Source organism: Agelaius phoeniceus, chromosome 11 (assembly GCF_051311805.1).
Source record: "Agelaius phoeniceus isolate bAgePho1 chromosome 11, bAgePho1.hap1, whole genome shotgun sequence".
NCBI classification, from domain to species: domain Eukaryota; kingdom Metazoa; phylum Chordata; class Aves; order Passeriformes; family Icteridae; genus Agelaius; species Agelaius phoeniceus.
Genome location: NC_135275.1, coordinates 7,141,304 through 7,158,716, shown reverse-complemented (window position 1 = coordinate 7,158,716; position 17,413 = coordinate 7,141,304). Strand labels below are relative to the sequence as shown.

The 17,413-nt window shown below is 46.2% G+C and overlaps 1 protein-coding gene across 1 annotated transcript; it reads left to right on the top strand.

Annotated features, from left to right (window-relative positions):
- Positions 1-452: 452 nt before the first annotated feature.
- LOC129125149 (uncharacterized) lies at positions 453-16,682 on the top strand. Its single transcript, XM_077184597.1, has 6 exons — positions 453-537; positions 7,600-7,809; positions 8,367-8,483; positions 8,914-8,961; positions 10,853-10,943; positions 13,914-16,682. The coding sequence occupies exons 2-6, from the start codon at positions 7,720-7,722 to the stop codon at positions 13,997-13,999; spliced, it is 432 nt and encodes a 143-aa protein (XP_077040712.1). The 5' UTR covers positions 453-537; positions 7,600-7,719; the 3' UTR covers positions 14,000-16,682.
- Positions 16,683-17,413: the final 731 nt, after the last annotated feature.

Below are 17,413 nucleotides of genomic sequence, written 5' to 3'. Positions count from 1 at the left end.
TGGGGCTGCCCATTTGGGGTTTTTGTTTTGGTGTGGTTTTATTTCTTTCATAAAACAGGGTCAGCATGGTTCTCTCTAGCATTTGTAAAGAGGGAAGTACATGAATAATCAGTCCCCTTTATTCAGATCATTCCTTTCACTTTTGGAAACTGGCCTTATTTTCAGTTATCAGGCCGATACGTGGAAGCTGGCTGGTGTAAGTGGTCTGGTTGGGGATTTTTCTTGGTGCTGGTGGTTGTGTTCAGTGCGTGATTCCAGGCGTGTCGAGGGGAGCTGGGTTTCACTTGTAGTCACTGCTCAGGGCTGCCATCTCTGGAGATCTCCGGCAGCGCTGGTTCCATATCACAGACTGGGAGCACAACCCACGGTGCTGGGCTCGGTCTGAGGCTCCTGAGATGAGTGTGTGCGGAGACCTGGGTTAGCTGCCTCTCACCACTGCAGGGGGCTCCCAGCTGCTGGATACCTCTCTTTCTCTCCTGCCTTCACTGCTAGCTCTGCTGGGGCTGAGTCAAGCGGTGCTGCCCAACTTCTCAACAGGTAAATCTTGTTCCTTTCTTACGGCGTCATCTGAAATGCGTATGCAGAGCCCATCTGCAAGATGCTGGGGATTATTAAGGTGTGGGGATTAGTGAATTGCAGGTTGGTAATTGGGAAAACCTACTTTCAAGCAGCCTGAAGTACAGAATTTGCTGCCTTGTATGTCCCCGTGCCAGGTGCCACAATGCCAGTCCTTGGCAGGAAGTGCAGAGGGCCATTTCCTGGCTTGGCACAAGTGGACAGTGTTTTGCAGATGTCAGTAGTTGAGCTGTACAAGATATTCTGTAGAGGAAAAAGGCTCGATGCTATCTCAAATCAAAATAGCTGTGATTTTTAAATTCTTAGTAGACACAGATTTCTGCTTTTCCTGTTATTTTCCTGTATATACTGTTGGGTTTTTCTCCACCAATTTAACTCTGCAGTGCTTGGGGTGCTTGCTTTTTGGATGAAAGTGTCTGGACAGAGACTTTAAGATAAGAAAGAGTTCTTTGGCTAACGTTTGGGTCTTTGGACAAATTCCTTGAGGGAGAATTCTACCAGGCTTGTAATGTGCACTGCTAGGAAGTCTACAATCCACATAGGAGTCTCACTGACCTGGCTTGATCATTTTGGGAGAATTGCTGGAAGTGTCCAGAGTGTGAATGACAGGTGTTTCAGACCCCAGGCCCCAAGACTTGGGATTCTGGGTCTGGTACAAGGTTTCCTTGGATAGAGGCAGTGAGCTGAGCCGTGTCCCCTGCCTGCTGGGGTTTGGGAGGGGTGGGAAGTGCTCTGTGCCTCTGGGGAACCCAGCTCCCACTCAAACGCTCTGTGCCGGGTTCCCAGGGCAGGGAACTCCACCTGACAGCTTTGGGCCAAACTGGTCCCATGAGCCTTCAGCTTCCTGGGGAAAGAGGGTGAGGGTGTGTTCTGCTGCTCAGCAGGATGTGGCTAATCCTGAGCTCTATTTCTTCAGTTGCCACCGCCTCTCCTTTGTGCTCCTGAGCTCAACATGGGGGAGGCTGCTCATGCATTCCTCTAATGATGCCTTGCTCTGTTCTCTGCTGCTGAGAGTTCTTCGTGTCACTCTGCAAAAAAGGAATTACTTAATCCTCAATCCCTCCACCCCAGGTTGAGGGAAGTATTAATACTTCAGTGCTATTCCATAATCTTACAGAGAGAAAATGTGAAGCATAGAAAGATTACATGACTTGCCAAGCTCAGAGTCAGAAAGAGATTCCAGATCTCTCTTCCTTTCTGCTCTTGGTATCCCCACAGTGCTTTTCCATGGCTCCCTGGGATGGTTAACTGCCTCCTTGGTTTGCCTTTTCTGACCATAAGAAGCTTGGAGCTTTGATAGGGTTTAGAGGCTGATGATGCTGAGGTAGGATTGAGGTTGAACCCTTCACTGTGGAATTCTGTGGTAACTTCAGGGAAAGTCCTGTGCATGTGGACTGAACAGGACCTCAGCACAGCCCGGACTGTGTGTGTGGCTTGACTCATTGCACAGGCAAGAGCAAAGCCTGCCTTTTCTGAGGAAGAACTGGGAATACTTCAGGCTAACTACAGCAGAACTATGGTGGTATTTCTATGACTAGATGGGGTATGGATTAAGGTGAACATGGTGCCTCTCAGAGCAATAACTGGCTTAGGTATCTGGACAAAGAGAAGATGGCAGACAGTGCATCAAGCAAGGCTCATTCAAGAGAGCTCTTGCAGTGATGTGCTGATGCTGGGCATCGAGGAGTTGGGAAAGAGGAAACAGAGCCTGTTCATGTTCATATCATTGCTTGAAACTCCATAATCATCAGCCCTTTTCCCATGTTGCTGTGTGTGTCTCTAATGTTAAAAAAAAAAAAGAGCTCCTAGACCCAGTTTTCTGGTAGATAGGTCATTATTCCATAAGCTCCTGTCCCAGCCTTGCCTCCTTTGGTGGATGTGTCAGAGCAGCCCCAGGCAGGATGGCCTTTGGCCTCGCTCAGGCTCTTTGCCCTCAGCCCCATCTTCAGGGTAGCTCAGCATTCAGGGAGCTACATGCCGGTTTGTGGATGGAGAGCTGAGACACACAGGGACACTTTGATTGGGGTGATGCAGAGGAGTCTATAACAAAGTGTGAAATGTAGCTCTGTTGAGCTACAGAAGCTCTCATTCAGACCTTGAGCAAGTCTCTAGAGCTAATGTGAAGCACAGAAGCCCTTATGGTTCCTGTATTTTTTGTCCTCTGTAAATTTAAATAGTTTGTCTTCTGACCTGGGTATTTTATCAGTCAGGATATGCTGGAGGTGGTGGAATAGCTTGCTGGTTGAATCATTTTGGAAGCCACTGCTATTAACGTTACACAAGAACTGAATCTTTCCCACTGAAGTGTTGCTTAGCTCATGCTTCTCAGATTCATGTGAAGTTAAGTTAGGCTGTCTTTACTGCAAATAGTTTTGAGAGTAAGCATCTTTATCATATTCAGAGTGTTGAGATCAGATTGGAAAGGGTGCAAATGACAAACAAAATGATCAGGAGATACAATCGCATCCAAGAAACAAACGTGCTGGTTTATTCAGCCAGACAAGAGAGATGTGGAATCTGGTACAGTTTAAAAATGGAGGAGAGAGAAATGTTGCTGCTGAAGGACTTGGTGATGCAAGAACAGGTGACAATAAATTGTTCATTAAAAAAAAACACTAACTAGCAAGGAACTAGGAGACTTTTAAGCATGAGATCAAAGAAGCTTTAGAATTAGCCACTCAGAGTAGTCAGGGAAATCACCTAGAGAGGTTAGTTATGATTTTGAGAAATGATTTATGAGACAGTGGCAGTTACCTTCTGTTGCCACAAACCTGATTTAGTAGCTCATAAGTTCCTCTTTTTACAGAAAAGTCTGGCAGAAATGGCACATTTGCCAGAGTGTTACTGCCACTGTACTTTCCCAAGGGAGCTGTTCCAGTGCATGGCTATCCTGCCTTTCTGGTAGAACTGTCCATGGGGAGCTGCAATGAGCTGTGTTATATCTTGATCTACTGCGAGATCTGAAAAGATGTGAGCGTTTGATTTCTCGGAAGGTGAAAGTAATTTCTCGTAATACGAGCGCAGGTTGTTATTGCTGCAGTTATTGGAATGAGAGTTTTCTCCCTGCCTGGCTCTTCTTTAGATGCCTTGACTAGCAAAGTCTTTTATCCTCCTCTGCTTGATGCAGGGCTTGGGCCAGATTTTTCCTTCTGTCTTTTACCAGAGGAAATAAAGAGTGACCATGTTGATGGAGCCAGTGAAGCTCCCCTGGGTTTGCTGTCACACATGACAGCAGCACAGTGGTGCTGTGCTGCTAAGTGGGAGTTGTGCTTGGGAGATAACTCCATCACTATCTCTATCATAAAATGAAAAGTTAAGGCTATAATGCAAGGTCTCTTATAATCACACTCTAATTATGCTTTGTAAAAGGCTTTGCAAGCTTTTATTTTTTAAGTGAGCACTGCAGCCAGAGCAGTGTTTCTGGCAGTGAATCACACAAATGGTTTGGGAGGTTTAGTGCAATGTCTCAAGCATCCCTGTGTCATACTGTGTCTGTCCCAAGGACATAGCCCAAAATGTAACCTCACTGAGGAAACAAACAGGGAGGGGTTCTGCCCTTTAATTTACCTGCCCAAGTCAGCAGCCTCATCCCCAAGGCTTCCTCTGTAGTCTATGGAAAGGGAAAAGTCCCTCAAGAACACTGTTCGATACTCTGTGTTAGGCTACAACTGCATTGCCCCCAGGAGAAGCTTTTCTTTCTGAGAACCCTGCCCTCTGCCAGGTGCCTGGGAATGCATCTGGGACATGAGGCTTTCTTTTGGGTGATGTCTCTACAACACAGAGGTCTCAATCCTGCCAAAATCATGCATTCACATCCCTGTGCCATTTGTAAAGTTTGTTTATATGGCTGACATAAAGGTGATCTAAAGCCCACAAACATTTGGATAGGTTTTTCAGATCTTGTGCCCTTGGTGGATACAGTGTAGGCCTAGGCTTTATCCCTGCTGGCTCCAATCCCAGCAGGGAATGCAGTGACCCTGGAAGGTATACTTGGCTTTTGCTGTACAGTGTGGCTCAGAATTGGTTTGGGGGTTTATATGTATACATGGAAAGTTGTTGAGAAATTTGAAGTAACATTGCAGTGGGTGCTTTTGCTTTGTCCGTGTCTTGCTTGAGTGATGTAAAGGTGACAAAAGCCCTAAGGGCTGATGCTTGTATAGTTTTGCTTGTGTGTTTTTCTTTTCACACCAGGCTTTGAGAATGATGTGCCTTTGGTGGGTGATAGGAAGGTGGAAGAGAGATGTACAAAGCAACTGCTATCTCTTGACAGTCTCTGGCATTTGTCTTCTGCAGTCCTGCCTGTAGAAAGCTGGCCAGATATGTTAAAGGCATTGTAGAGTGAATTAGTTTAGTAATGTTTAGCAAAAAGTCATTGTGCAAGAACTGGCTTTCTTTGCATCTGGGGAGAAATTAATTCTGTGCACTGTGGTTGCTCCTTGCTCCCACTTGAATAATGACATGCAAAATTTGGATTCCATGCAGGTGTCAGTTACAGTGAACTCTTGAGGGAGTTTGTGTCAGTAAGAGCAATGGCTTCAGTGTCTTGTCTCGACTGTGCAGATTGTGTTAGGATATGGAGTGAAGGTTGGAAGTTCCCTTGCTGCATCTGTCAGTGACACTGTCAGCTTCTGCATGTCCTGCCTGTGGTGACCAAGGAGGACATGCAAGCTGAGACTGAAAAATAGAATGAAAGTGTTGAACTTCACCCTCCTATCAGCACAGCCTCCTCCAGATAAGGAGCTGTAATCTCTGCTCAGGGACCTGGTCTGGACAGCACTTTCACACTTGTCCATTCCTATGGCCATATCTGTTCCCTTTCCACTGGCAGCGGAGGGGAGGCTCAGGCTCTGGAGGCTTCAAGCCACCTTTGCAGCACACTGGGCTCATCCAGGAGCAGGTGTGTGTGACATGAGCTGGACCTGGCTTAGACCTGCCTTAGGGAAGAGCCACTAAGGCTTCTCTCCTTCTAGGGCAGTCCAGAGCCTCAGTGACCCTCCCCTGCCTCAGCCAACTCCAGGTGCTGCCACCAGCCCGTTTGAGCCCCAGTTCTGACCAGAAAATGCAGGCTCAAGGAACTGTACCTGGCCAGAGGGCAGAATATTTGTTGCTATCCTCAGTTAAGGTCCTCTCCTCTTTGCAACTTGAACATCTGATCAGACCACAAGACTGTGTCTGTAAAAGCACAGCTCTTCTCTGAAAGAGACTGCAAGTGTTTCATGCTTGTCTCTCAGGGACTTGGTGGCAACTGTGCGTGGCTTGCCAGTAGAAAGAAACTTTTTTTTTCCCCCTACGTGCCTCTCCTCCAGATGCAGCCTGAACTCAGAGACCTGAGCTGTAGTCTTTTCATCACCCTCTGATCAGAGGGTTTGATAGAAAAGCTGAGTGTGCAGCAGCACCTGTGAGCTGGGCCCCAACAGTGTGCACAGAGGGACATCCAGGGAGTTCTCTTGGTAGGGCTGCTCATGCATGAGCTGGAACTGAGCCCAGATGCTGCCCTCCAGCATTATTTTGAACAAAAAAGTCACACTCTTCTACATGGTGCAGCTGTGCCCTTACTTAGTGCTGCCTTTATTGCCTCAGGTAGAGCCTGCTGGAGGGACCTGGGGACTCAGCAGTGCTCAAGGCTGATAGGGCAAAGAGCTCTTTATGCTTGCTGTTGTTATCTTTCATTTAGCAGGTGGAAAAGAAGAATTAAAACAGGTAAAGTGAAGAGTTGCAAAAAAAAAAAATTCTCAGGTGATGGTTTAGCAGAGAATGTAGAAATGCATGATTCATCTAGATACTCCTGCTTTTCTAAGCAATAAATGGTGCCGCTTTCCTAACTGCACTGTTCTCAGCTGTGTATTTTGTGATAACAACTACTGACAAAGGAGGATTCAGCCAGCACTGCTGGCCTCTGTCCACCTGAGCTCAGACTCCTGATCCCCTTCCATCTTCTTGAGCCCTCCCTTGTGTGCAAGAAGGAAAGGAAGGCCAAGGTCTGGACGTGCTGTGAGTGGACTCAGATCCTTGGCTAGGTTTTGACTCCACACACAAGCAAAACTTCAGTGAACCCCACCTCTCCTAATGTGCCTGGGATTCAGGTTTCTGCTGAGGTTCTGGTCAAGGTCTCGCTTCCTCTTCCTTCTTTGGGATGTGAGGGTGTCCAGGCTTGCAGTCAGACCTCCACCTTCTTTGGCAGACCTGTCAGAGGAGAGAGAAGCAGGGAAGGTCACTGGTTTCTATGTACTCTCAACAGCTCATGATCTTGTATATTTCTTAGAGCAAATAATTTGGATCAGGGCTCATTCCAACCACAGCAGGCACTAAGCAGAGCTTGGGGCCAGGGAGGAGGCTCACAAGCCTGCTCATTCAGACTTCCAGCAGACAAGCCAGTGCTCAAGATCCTACCAAACCCAGGTCTAGGGGCTTGTGCTGTCCTGTAGAAAGCAGTGAGCTTCATGTAGGACCAAGGGCTGAGTGCTGTGAATGGGGTCAGGCCATCTCTCCAGACAGTGCCTGTTCAATCAGTGACTAAGAACAAACTCTTGAGAGGCAGCTCCAGAGCCAGACTTCTTAGAATTTGTACCCTTGGACTTGTTCTCTTAAGCATCCTCATGTAAGGCTCTGTTAGCTGTAGATTTTGGTCTCAGGATTAGCTTTGGTATTTGACAGTATAGGAGCTCCAAAGGAAGCTTTGCCCTTGACTGGTGCATTTACAACTCACCACCACCACTTTATCTCCCACCTCCTTCCTTTTTGGAGGAAGCCTTCAAAGAGTAGAGTTTAGAGAGCTGCAGACATTCTCTTTTGATTCAGATTAAACTGGGAAAGGGAGATACAGGTACCAGCATAGTCCATGCCTGGAGCAATTCAGTTCCTTTGGACAAAAGCCTCCGAAAGCTGAGGAATAGGCCAGGTAAAAAAATGTGTTCTATAGATATTCTAGAACCAGTTATGCTCCCAAATGTCTGCTGGGTCCTGAACTCTTGCAGCTGATGAAAACAATAGCAACCTGCCGTGCCTGATTCTTTCTCATTTCAGCCTTGCAGGTAGAGGAGAATCCATAACAAGATAAAGCAAAAAGAGGAGACAAGTTTTCTTTCCCAGTCCAGGAAAAAGAACCTGTTGGATTATAACCCGCTAACAGTGGAGAGTGCCAACATGAGCAGCGACGGGGCAGAGAATCCCATCTCATCCACACTGACCCAGGGCCTGAAGAGAAAGAGGGGGAGACCAAAGAAGCAGCCACAGGTGAGAGAACATCATCCCAAGAGGATGCCATGGCAGTAGCCTGCTGGGATCTGCAGGCAGCCCTGGGAAGCTGCTTGCTAACAAGGACAAGGGGAGGAGAGGTGTTCTGGGGTAAATGCTGGGGCTACCCAGGACAGCAGCAGGATCTGCACCCTGGGAAATCTCAGCTCCTGGCTTCAGAGGCGCCTCTGATGTGACAGGCAGTGACAGTTCAGCCAGGACATGTGTGAGAGGGGCTGGCCAGGTCTCTGTTCTAGCCTGGAGACTTTCATGTGTCATCACCCTCTGTTTCTGCACCAGTAATTGGATAGAACAGGTGAGGCCCCTTGGCCAGAGTTCTTGGAACTTACTCATTTCCCCAGCCCAAAAGACAAAAAGAGGTAGGAATATTGCTGATCATCTTCTAATGCACTTCCCAGCTGGAAAAGCAGAGACAACCAGCTATTTAGGGGTCTGGGTGTTCTTAGTGGGGTAAGGCAGTTCAAGACCAATCAGAATGAGAAAACAAATTGTTTCAGGGATCATCCTGCTTAAATTGTTTTCTCCTTTTATCCCAGGAGGATGGTGGAAACACAGCTATTATCCCACAGGATGCTGTGGAACCACAGCCAGTGAAGAAACCACGAGGAAGGCCAAAAGGAAGCAAGAAAATTACTGTTCTAACTGGAGGAACGGTGAGAGGAAATGGGTTATACTCATTTACAGAGGAGAGAAGCACTGCCAGAGAGACCAGCAGGGATGTTTCTCTTAGCTTAAAAATAGTGAAAGTTGCCCCTAATTCAGCTCAGCTTTAATTACCACCGTTGGACAAATCAGTTACTGTGGTTTTAGTCCTTACTCACCTCCCAGCCTTCCTGTGTTGCCACTGCCTGTTCAGCAGTTTCCTCCCAGTGTTTCTCCTCCACCACTGCCAAATAATCACAACCAGTGCAGTCAGGCAGGTGTTTCCTCCTCAACTGTCTTCTATCCTCAGCTTTTGCTTTTTCTGCTACTTGTGAGACAAAACCTTTTCTACAGAGGTCACCTTGGCCATGTTCAGTGGTTTAGTCACAGTGCCCAGCAAATCTGAGAGCTGACAATATTTCCCCTTTGTTTTCAATAAAGGCAGAACCTTCTGCTGGGAAGAGGCGAAGAGGGAGGCCCCGCAAGTGGGTGAGTACGGTGTTCAGTCCTTTCCCTCTTCTCCAGGCACAGATCCTGGGGAGGAACTTGCAGCTGTGTTTGCCCTTCTCAGACTCTGTGTCTGCCACAACATTCTTTGAGCTTTGGTAGCCTGGAAATAATTAGGGAAGCTCTGACTGCCTTCCTGATGGCCTCCAAGATTCAGCTACTGAAGAATTCTGAGAGCCCAGGGGAGATGCTGTACTTAATTCAAGACATACCAGACTTCCACAGTATAGCACTTTCTCAGGCTTGGAATGTCAGACCAGAGATTCCATCCTTTCTTAGAGAGGGGTTGTCTTCCCAGGAGACTTGAAAGACTGAAGCAATTGCTTAGCATGTCAGTTTGTCTCAAAAGAAGAAACTTAATATTAAGCGAAAAGAGAAATTTGATGAATGGAGAAACTTTGAGTCCTGTCAGCAAGAGACTCTTTCATGCAACAAACAAAGGATTAGTAAGAGTTAGTAGCTAAGAAGAAAACATTTCAGGTGTAAAAACAAGACAAAAATTATTTTAATCAATAAAGATATTCAGTCCTGTGAACTACTCATGGTGTTACCTGTCATTAGGAGTGATTAAAAACCTCCACAGCAGCCACAAACCATTATTTAGTGTGCATCACATTGCTAGATCCAAACCCAAGCTGTGCACTTGCTGCAGGAATCCATAGGTTTGTTGTACAGCTGTGGTGGCACAGGAGTGCTCAGGAGGGAAAGGAACACTTCTGGCTCTGCAGAACCAGAGGGACAGAGCAGCCTGAGAGGGCCATGCAAAAGGCTTGGAGGGAAAGGTTCACCAGCCAGGAAGTGCCAGGATATGGGAGAGAACAGAAGTCTTTTCTGATGTGACAGTGACCTTGCATGCAGATATTTCCTGGATAGTGGAAAGCTGTTTGCAAAGGGAGGGAAAGGTTCACCAGCCAGGAAGTGCCAGGATATGGGAGAGAACAGAAGTCTTTTCTGATGTGACAGTGACCTTGCATGCAGATATTTCCTGGATAGTGGAAAGCTGTTTGCAAACCCTGTGCAGAAGGTCCCAGAAAAGGGAACTGTTGCATAAATCTGAATGTTCCTTCTCTGCAGTCCAAGTAGACTGTTACTAGAGAAGGTAACAGTCAAAGCCCATTGCTTTCCCCAAGCCCATTTACCTTATGTCATTTAAATACACTGATTAGGGAAGCCTGTGTTACCAGTGCTTAAAGCAACCAGCTGTGCAAACTGGGATCCTCAAGCTCTGTGGAAAATCATCAGAGGCAGAAGTGGCTGTGTCTTACAGAACAAAACCTTACCCAGTCAGTTCTGCTGGTGTCATTTCTGGACTGACGAATCTCAAAGACAAGCAGGAGTTTTTAACATTTCAAAATGTGTCATTTTAACTTTGGTTATTGAAGGATTCTGATGTTTCAGTTCAGAATTAAACAGCTGAAGAATTTTTGGGGAGCAAAACCAAAGCAGAAGAAAAAGAACAATAATTTTGGGTTTAACTGTCAATAGACAAAATGTTTAGGTGGTCAAGACAGGGAAGAATCTGAAATATAGAAAATATTCTTGATTAAAACAATCTCCACAGCTGCATAATGGGCAGCTTTTTTCAAAGTGTTGGGCTGTGTGTCACAAGGCTGATATTGGGATGGTTTACTATGGATTCTCACAAGTATTCAGAGACTTGTGAATGTGTGTGGACACTGCATGCTCTGGTGTGTATTCTTGCCTATGGTTGGATGTAGGAGTTGGTGGCAAATGGATGTGCTGTCAGGGCTGCAGAATCTTCTTTAAATAATAATAATCCACCTACTTTGCATATTTTCAATTTTGTCTTTCCATACCTAATTTTGCATGGGTGGGGGGGGGCTTGTTTATTTTTGGTGTTTTTTCTTTGTAGCCTCAAGCAGTGGTCCAAGAGGGAGAGTCTCAGGAAGGAAATCCTCTGGAAAGCAGTGACTTGAATTTGAACTCGGCACCAGCCACACAAGGTTTGAAATTAGATAATCATAATTACATGGGACTAAACAGTAGAGCCACACTCTGGCAAACCATGCACTTACCCACAAAGCTCTGGCTGTAGTCTTCCTGGTAAATCCTATAAACAGAGGAGCATTTGGAAGGCTTCCAGGCACATTCCTTCCATCTAATTCAGTTGTTACTAATTCAGCAGAAGTGGAGGTAGAAAAAAAGGAGGGGAAGAAAATCTGTCTTTCCAAGAAGTCACATATCTGAGGTTCTGATCACTGCTACCGGTACAGCTCAGTGAAATTGTCTGGCTGGTGTGGAAAAAGTGAAAATAGTCTATTGTAAATGTCCTGCTTTACTTGAGAAACTTTATGAATAGAAGATCCCTTGGTATTTGGGACATTTTAGTACTCTGAATTAACTCCAGAATGCTTCCTGGATGTTCTTCCTCTCTCCTTCCTGGCTTGTACTGTAAGGCAGAACTCTCTTGCAGTGGCTGGCACTGGCAGAGGTGCCTCAGCAGCACAGACATTGATGGCACTGGCCAGTTTCTGTGGAAGGCTCCAATGTATTTAAGGTTGTCTGAGATGAGATGCCAGATAACAATTATTGCTGTTGTAGGAATGTACAATATTCTGTACATTGCATCTGTAGATGCAATACACAGAGCCCCAACCTTACCTGAACCCTGCAAAAATACAAAATCTGACTCTATACCATTCAGAACTGCTTCTGAGGTAGATTCCAGGAAAACTTGTGTGCATCTGTGTCCTACCTTCAGAGAGCCTTGTAGGAAGCTCTTCATGAAATGTTTTCCCTGGGGGGAGAAGGGGCCAGGAGCCCAGGGGAGGCAGATGTTGCCTGGTTTGCCATGTGGCAGCACAGCTGCTCCCTCCTGCCTTTGGTGTGCAGCCCAGCCCGGTTCTTAGAAAGTCCCTGGAAATGCCACATGCTGAAATGCCAGAGGAGTTAACCTCAGTTGCTCAATTCAGTTTCCTCTGGGGCTGCTGCTCCCATATCGCTTCCTGCCACGGAGCCGAGCGCTGACATCAGCGGAGCCGCAGGCTCAGGGGGATGAGCTCACCTCAGGCCCGGCCCGGCCGCCTCCGGGACAGTGAAACATCGCCCCAAACCACAGCCAGTGGGGCCTTTCCTCCTCCTTTCAGCGTGAGCGGGGCCCGCGGCAGCGGCAGGAGAATCCGTTTCCCTCCTGTGGCAGGGAGGCAGCAGCAGCTGGGACAGGAGCAGCGGATGCTGCGGTCGCTGGAGGGGCCGTGCAGAGATGATAGTGCAGCCCCGGCCGACAGGGGACTTCTGCTCTTGGGGAGCGTCTGCACTTCTGTGAGAACAAAAAACGGCCAGGAAATCACTGGGGATAAGCATGTACAGTGTGAAACCAGGCAATCCTCTGGAAAAGGTCTTAAGTTGTTATTTGCTTAGGAGCTTGAGATGGAGTGGTAATCCTGGCTTAAAACTTCTGACTGGAAAGGAGAATGCTGTTCTGGCTTACTGGAAACTGTAGATCCTGGGGCTTGTGTGCAAGCACAGTGCAGCTGTAGCAGCAGCTTGCAGACAGGTAGCTTCTGGATTAACCCATTCTGTGGGTCTGGTTTAACTGGGGTATTATATGCCTGCAAGATTTTGTGCTACTCATGCAGGAGGCTACTGCTCTGAGACTTGTTAGCAGGAGTCTGTGATCACATAATGATCTGCTATAGACACAGCCAGAGCTTTGGCCATTGAGGGCTTTGGTATTTTTTTTTTCACTTCCAGGTAAGGATTTTTGAGGTGCTGCACCAGGGAGGGGATGGGAGGGTACAAGTGCTTGCCCATCCTGCAGGTTGTACACTGCACAAAACTCTGAATGGAAAATAGATCTGCCTGGACTTTGTGTCTGCAGCATTCATCTGAATTGCTGAAATAAACACTGACTGTCTCTCAGTCTGTTACGGAGAAAATCATGATGTGCAGCAAGAGCTGCATTAGAAACACGCAAGATTTGCAAGCCTCCAGTGGGGCAGAGAGCTGCTTTAAAGCCAGCTGGTTTTTATTCTGTGGCCTTTGCCTGGGGATCTAGCTCTGCTTTTCCCAAGGCACTGGTTATGGGCAACTCCAGGTTATCCAAGAGCAGGCACGAGTTTGTTCATGGATCAGGCTCAGTTGTGTGTTGCCACCTGTAGATGCCAATCACAACTCCAGCATAAACATTTCTGGTTTTCTGGGTCAAGAAGCATTTGGGTTTTTTTCTGTGAGTACCATTACTGAAGGATTGATGAATCTCATTTCATAGGCTCCTAAGCCACAGTGGCAGATGTGGTTTGTCTGAATAACTGTTCTTGGCTAATGGACTGTAGGTGTGAGGGAGAAAGAGGTTGCTTTATGGTAGAATTTCCAGGAGCCAGTGCAAAGCCCAGAAGCAGCCTTGGGATCTTGCTCTTTTTTGTATATTTTGCTATCCTTGCTTTCTTGTTCATACAAGCTTTGTCTACTTTGTTTCCTCTGCTGCCCCAATGGGCACCTCAGCTCTCCTGAAAGCCAGGGGTCAGGCACAGATCACAGCAAGCCTGTGTAGCCAGAAACATTCCCCACTCACACCATTTTCAGACATTCTGCACATCTACTTCCCTGGTGTTTAATATTGGGTAGGGCACTTGGGTACTTGGTGTCTCATGAAGATTCAAGGAAATACAGAATTGCTGTCAGCAGAGGTGGTTGATGAGTGTTTGAAGAGCAGAAACCAGACAATTTGACACAGACTGTCACTTCTGGGCCTTCAGTAGCCTCATGCTGAGCCCTGGTGCCAGGGAAGCCATTTGTGTCAGGAGCTCCATTTAGCCTGGAGCTGGTACAAGAGCAATGGGAATGTTGTTGTGAAGACCTTTGGTTGTTGGGGAGTGGATCCTTGTTACCTCTCAGCCTTGTAAGAGGTACTGGGCAGCAGGGCTCCTGGACTCAAAGCTCTAACCCTGTGTCTCCTGTGATCTTTCCTTTAGACATCACTGGAAAAGACGGCTCCAGGTCTGGCAAAACCACTGGTCTTAGGAGATGTCTGAGTAACATCCCTGCTGCAGCTCAGTAGTGTCCCACCTGTTTGTGTCTTGCTGAAGCCAGAGGAGTGGAAAGCAAACAGGACTTTTAATGTTGTATTTCACATTCTTCATTTGTGATAATTTTAGCCAAGCTCTCTCCTGTTGCCTGTGGACTTGCTAACCCCAAACATCCAAACAAGGATTTAGGGGAAGAAATGGCATTTTGCCTTGTTGGAGAGATGCCTTTTAGAGTTTGTAGTATATCTTCTGTGAGTATAATAATTTCTCTTTAAAATACTTGGATAACCTAGTGCCTTGCCCTGCCACGGAGAGCAGTACTTCAACAGAAGTTGACTCAGCAATACAGATACAGGAAAGGAAATCTATTTACACAGCTAATGGCTGAGCTTGTCTGCCATATCACCTCTGGCAGGCTGATGGAGCAGTGCCAGGAGTTAAGTTTTGCTGTGTTGCCCATAGGGACTGTATCTGAAAGACAGCCTTTGAGTCCTTCCTTGACTATTTCAGAACAAAAAACCTTCATGGCATTTCCAGCTTGCCCTGCACTGCTGTTCCAGTGGCCAGTAACTTGCATGCTTGAGAGGAAAGTTTGCACCCTGATGTCTTAGGGATTGATTCTGAAATGTTTATCTTAATGTGATCAGCTCAGGGCCTTCTCCTATAACTTCTTCTGGCCTGGTGCTCTCCCCCCGTGTTTGATAGCAGCTCCAAGTGCACAGTGCTTACAAGCTTAGTCACAGCCACTGGATTTCATCTCTTCAAAGGAGTGTCTGTAAAGAGCCAGTTAAAAAGTTGCTTCCTTGCAGAGCCTCAGGATTCAATTGAAATTAGTTTAAATTCAGTCCCTAACATGCGTGTGTGGGGTCCTCTAGTGTCACAACTATGCAAATAAAAGCTGCTGATAGTTCAGTTTTGGGAGACAGCAGTAGCCAGTTGGTTTGAGATTGTTGCTGGCTGCTCTCAGTTTCACACTGTTTGAAGATTTGTGCTTTTGGTGTCAGAGCTGTTAAATTCTGAGGAATTGAGGGTATTTCCAATATCCAGTTGCAAATAGTGAAATCCCGGTGGTGTTTTCCATCTCCTGGATGTTCTGCCTGTCTATTAAAGGGACAAAGTGGGTATTTCAATTATCTCTGACAGGATGTAAAATTGGCTAGCTTTACAGTGTTAAATATTTAAACAGAACATAATTGGCTTTAAATTTATGGTGGTGCATAGCAGAAGCCCATGAAATGGCTGTGTATATTGAACTCATTTATTATCTTTTCATCAGAGTTCTGTTCCCTTGGCAAGTATTTATTTAACACCAGAAAATGTATGCAGAATTAAGAAGGGCTGATTGGAGAGATAATAGGGGGGAAAGTGGGTTTTTTTTTCCTTTTGGGTAATTTTGTCCAGTCCATCTAGTTTAGTACTGATAGGTCCTGATCCCATTAATTCTGCTTAGTAGTGATGAGAGTCCTAGTCCTGTGTGGTATCTGCTTTGCCCTAAGGGTATTCTCTTGTCTATGGAGCTTGGTGGTCACAGCACAAAACTGCATCACAGATAATCTTTGTGCCTCCACTACCAAATAGCAGAGAAATCTAGGACTAAATGGATTAGATCACAGGGACTGACCTAAATCCTGTGCTATAGGATGAGCTGTGCTGCCAGATACAAGGAGTTTGACCCCCAGTTCCTGCTGTGGGGAGAACTCTGGATGGGCCATGATACAAGTGAATCTGTACTGTTGATGGGGACATGAGAAGGTGCAGCTCCCCTGAATTCTGCTGCTCTTCAGTGCACTCCCAAGTTCAGCTGCAGTTCATATCTGCATTCAAAGGCTACTCCAGTAGCAGCCCAATATATTTTACCAACTTCTGTGCCTGATTTTCAGTTGAATTGGCAGGTTCAGTACTCTGTTTGCAGGCTGTACTGCCTGTTTAATTAACCCCTGCTACCTGAGAGCAGTAGCTGTTGCAGTGTGAGACTGTAACTTCAGCTTCTAAATGGATTAGGGATTACATCTGTAAGAGACTCAAGCTTTTCCTGTGACATCAGTCAGTCCTTTCTCAGCTGGTGGCATGGAATAGGGGTGCACACTGCCTTGGCTAGATAATAAATCCATCTGCTTTAGGTCAGCAGTATTCCTCTGGGAAGTGCATGCAAAGTACTTCTTAAAATTAAAAAAAAAAAAAAATTAAAAATCTAGTCTTTGCTGCCTCTTACCAGTCTGCTGAAAAACCCCAGAAAAGAACTTGTTACCATAAAAATGCGAGTGCTGGAGGAGAACAGAATTCCACTCTTTTAGCAGCTCTTCTGTGTGTAGTTGAAACCCCAGTTCATAACTTCAGTTTCCATTAAAATGGAAGTTAATGCCTATGAAAGGTGGACAGAATTCCAGACATCTTCAGGGAGCTGGGATTTCACGCTGGATCACTTGGATTGTCTTTTTTGAAATGATAAATGTTTTTATTTCCCAATTAGTTAATTACCTTTTCTCTGTAGACAAAGCTACCTCTAAGCAAGTGCATGTCAAGTGTTTTTAAGCTCAGGCAGTTTTGGTCTGACTTGGCCAAAAATAAGAGGTCATTACAGTTGGTTAAACCACAGGAAGTGACTGAGGTTTGTTGTCTAGCAAAGTTTGGAAGTTTCCCATAAATGGTTTTGGTGAAGGCATAGAGAGTGTTGGCAACTTGCAAATTAGCCTTGGAGTGTGTTAAATAAAGGTCTTAAACAAATGCCCCTCAGGCTCCTGCTTTGCCTCCTCCTTCTGCAGCACCTTCAGCACACACATGGCTGGATAAGGTGAGTGTCTCTTGACCTGGACTTCTGGGGATTATAAACAAAAATTTGGTCGTTCAGGAGCAGCCCCAGATTGATGTGAAAACAAGAAATAATGAGCATGAGGAATCACACATGGAGAAAATCAGCCTCCTAAGCCAAAATGTGGGGGCCTAATTCCATTCTTTTGTGTGTCTTGGAGGCTTGATTGGAACACAAGCCAGTTCTGCTTCACATGTACACCCAGAAGTCTCCACAGTCAAGTCTGTTTCCCCCCACATGGTTCTGTGGGCTATACAGCTATTTAGCTTTAAAGACAATTAATTCTCTGCCTGTGCACTGCCTCTTGAGTTCATCTGACAGCTTTCCTAACTAGTCCCAAGCTTTGGGGCTATAGGCCAGATGAGGCAGGAGCAAATCTGAAATATATCAGCAATGTCATCATGTTGTTCCCCTCGGTGTGGGCAGAGCTGCAGGTGAGCTGATGAACCCCTGGTTTGTACAGGAATTCATCTTAAGGGTAAGTTGGGATTTCTTTTTGGGCTCTGGATGCCCAGGACTGGCAGTGGGAAGCTCCTGCCTTCTCCAGCAAGCCTTTCTGAAGCGATATGAGTTTCTGTGCTGTAGAACACTAAACTTTGACCCCCACAGAGCTTCCCTTTCCAAGTTTTTCACATTA

Bases quoted from the DNA above. Each gene is read 5' to 3' on its own strand.
- LOC129125149 (XM_077184597.1), top strand. From the start codon at position 7,720: ATGAGCAGCGACGGGGCAGAGAATCCCATCTCATCCACACTGACCCAG. The intron at 8,484-8,913 runs GTGAGAGGAAAT...TTTTCAATAAAG, and splicing joins CTGTTCTAACTGGAGGAACG to GCAGAACCTTCTGCTGGGAA. The intron at 10,944-13,913 runs GTTTGAAATTAG...TCTTTCCTTTAG, and splicing joins CTCGGCACCAGCCACACAAG to ACATCACTGGAAAAGACGGC.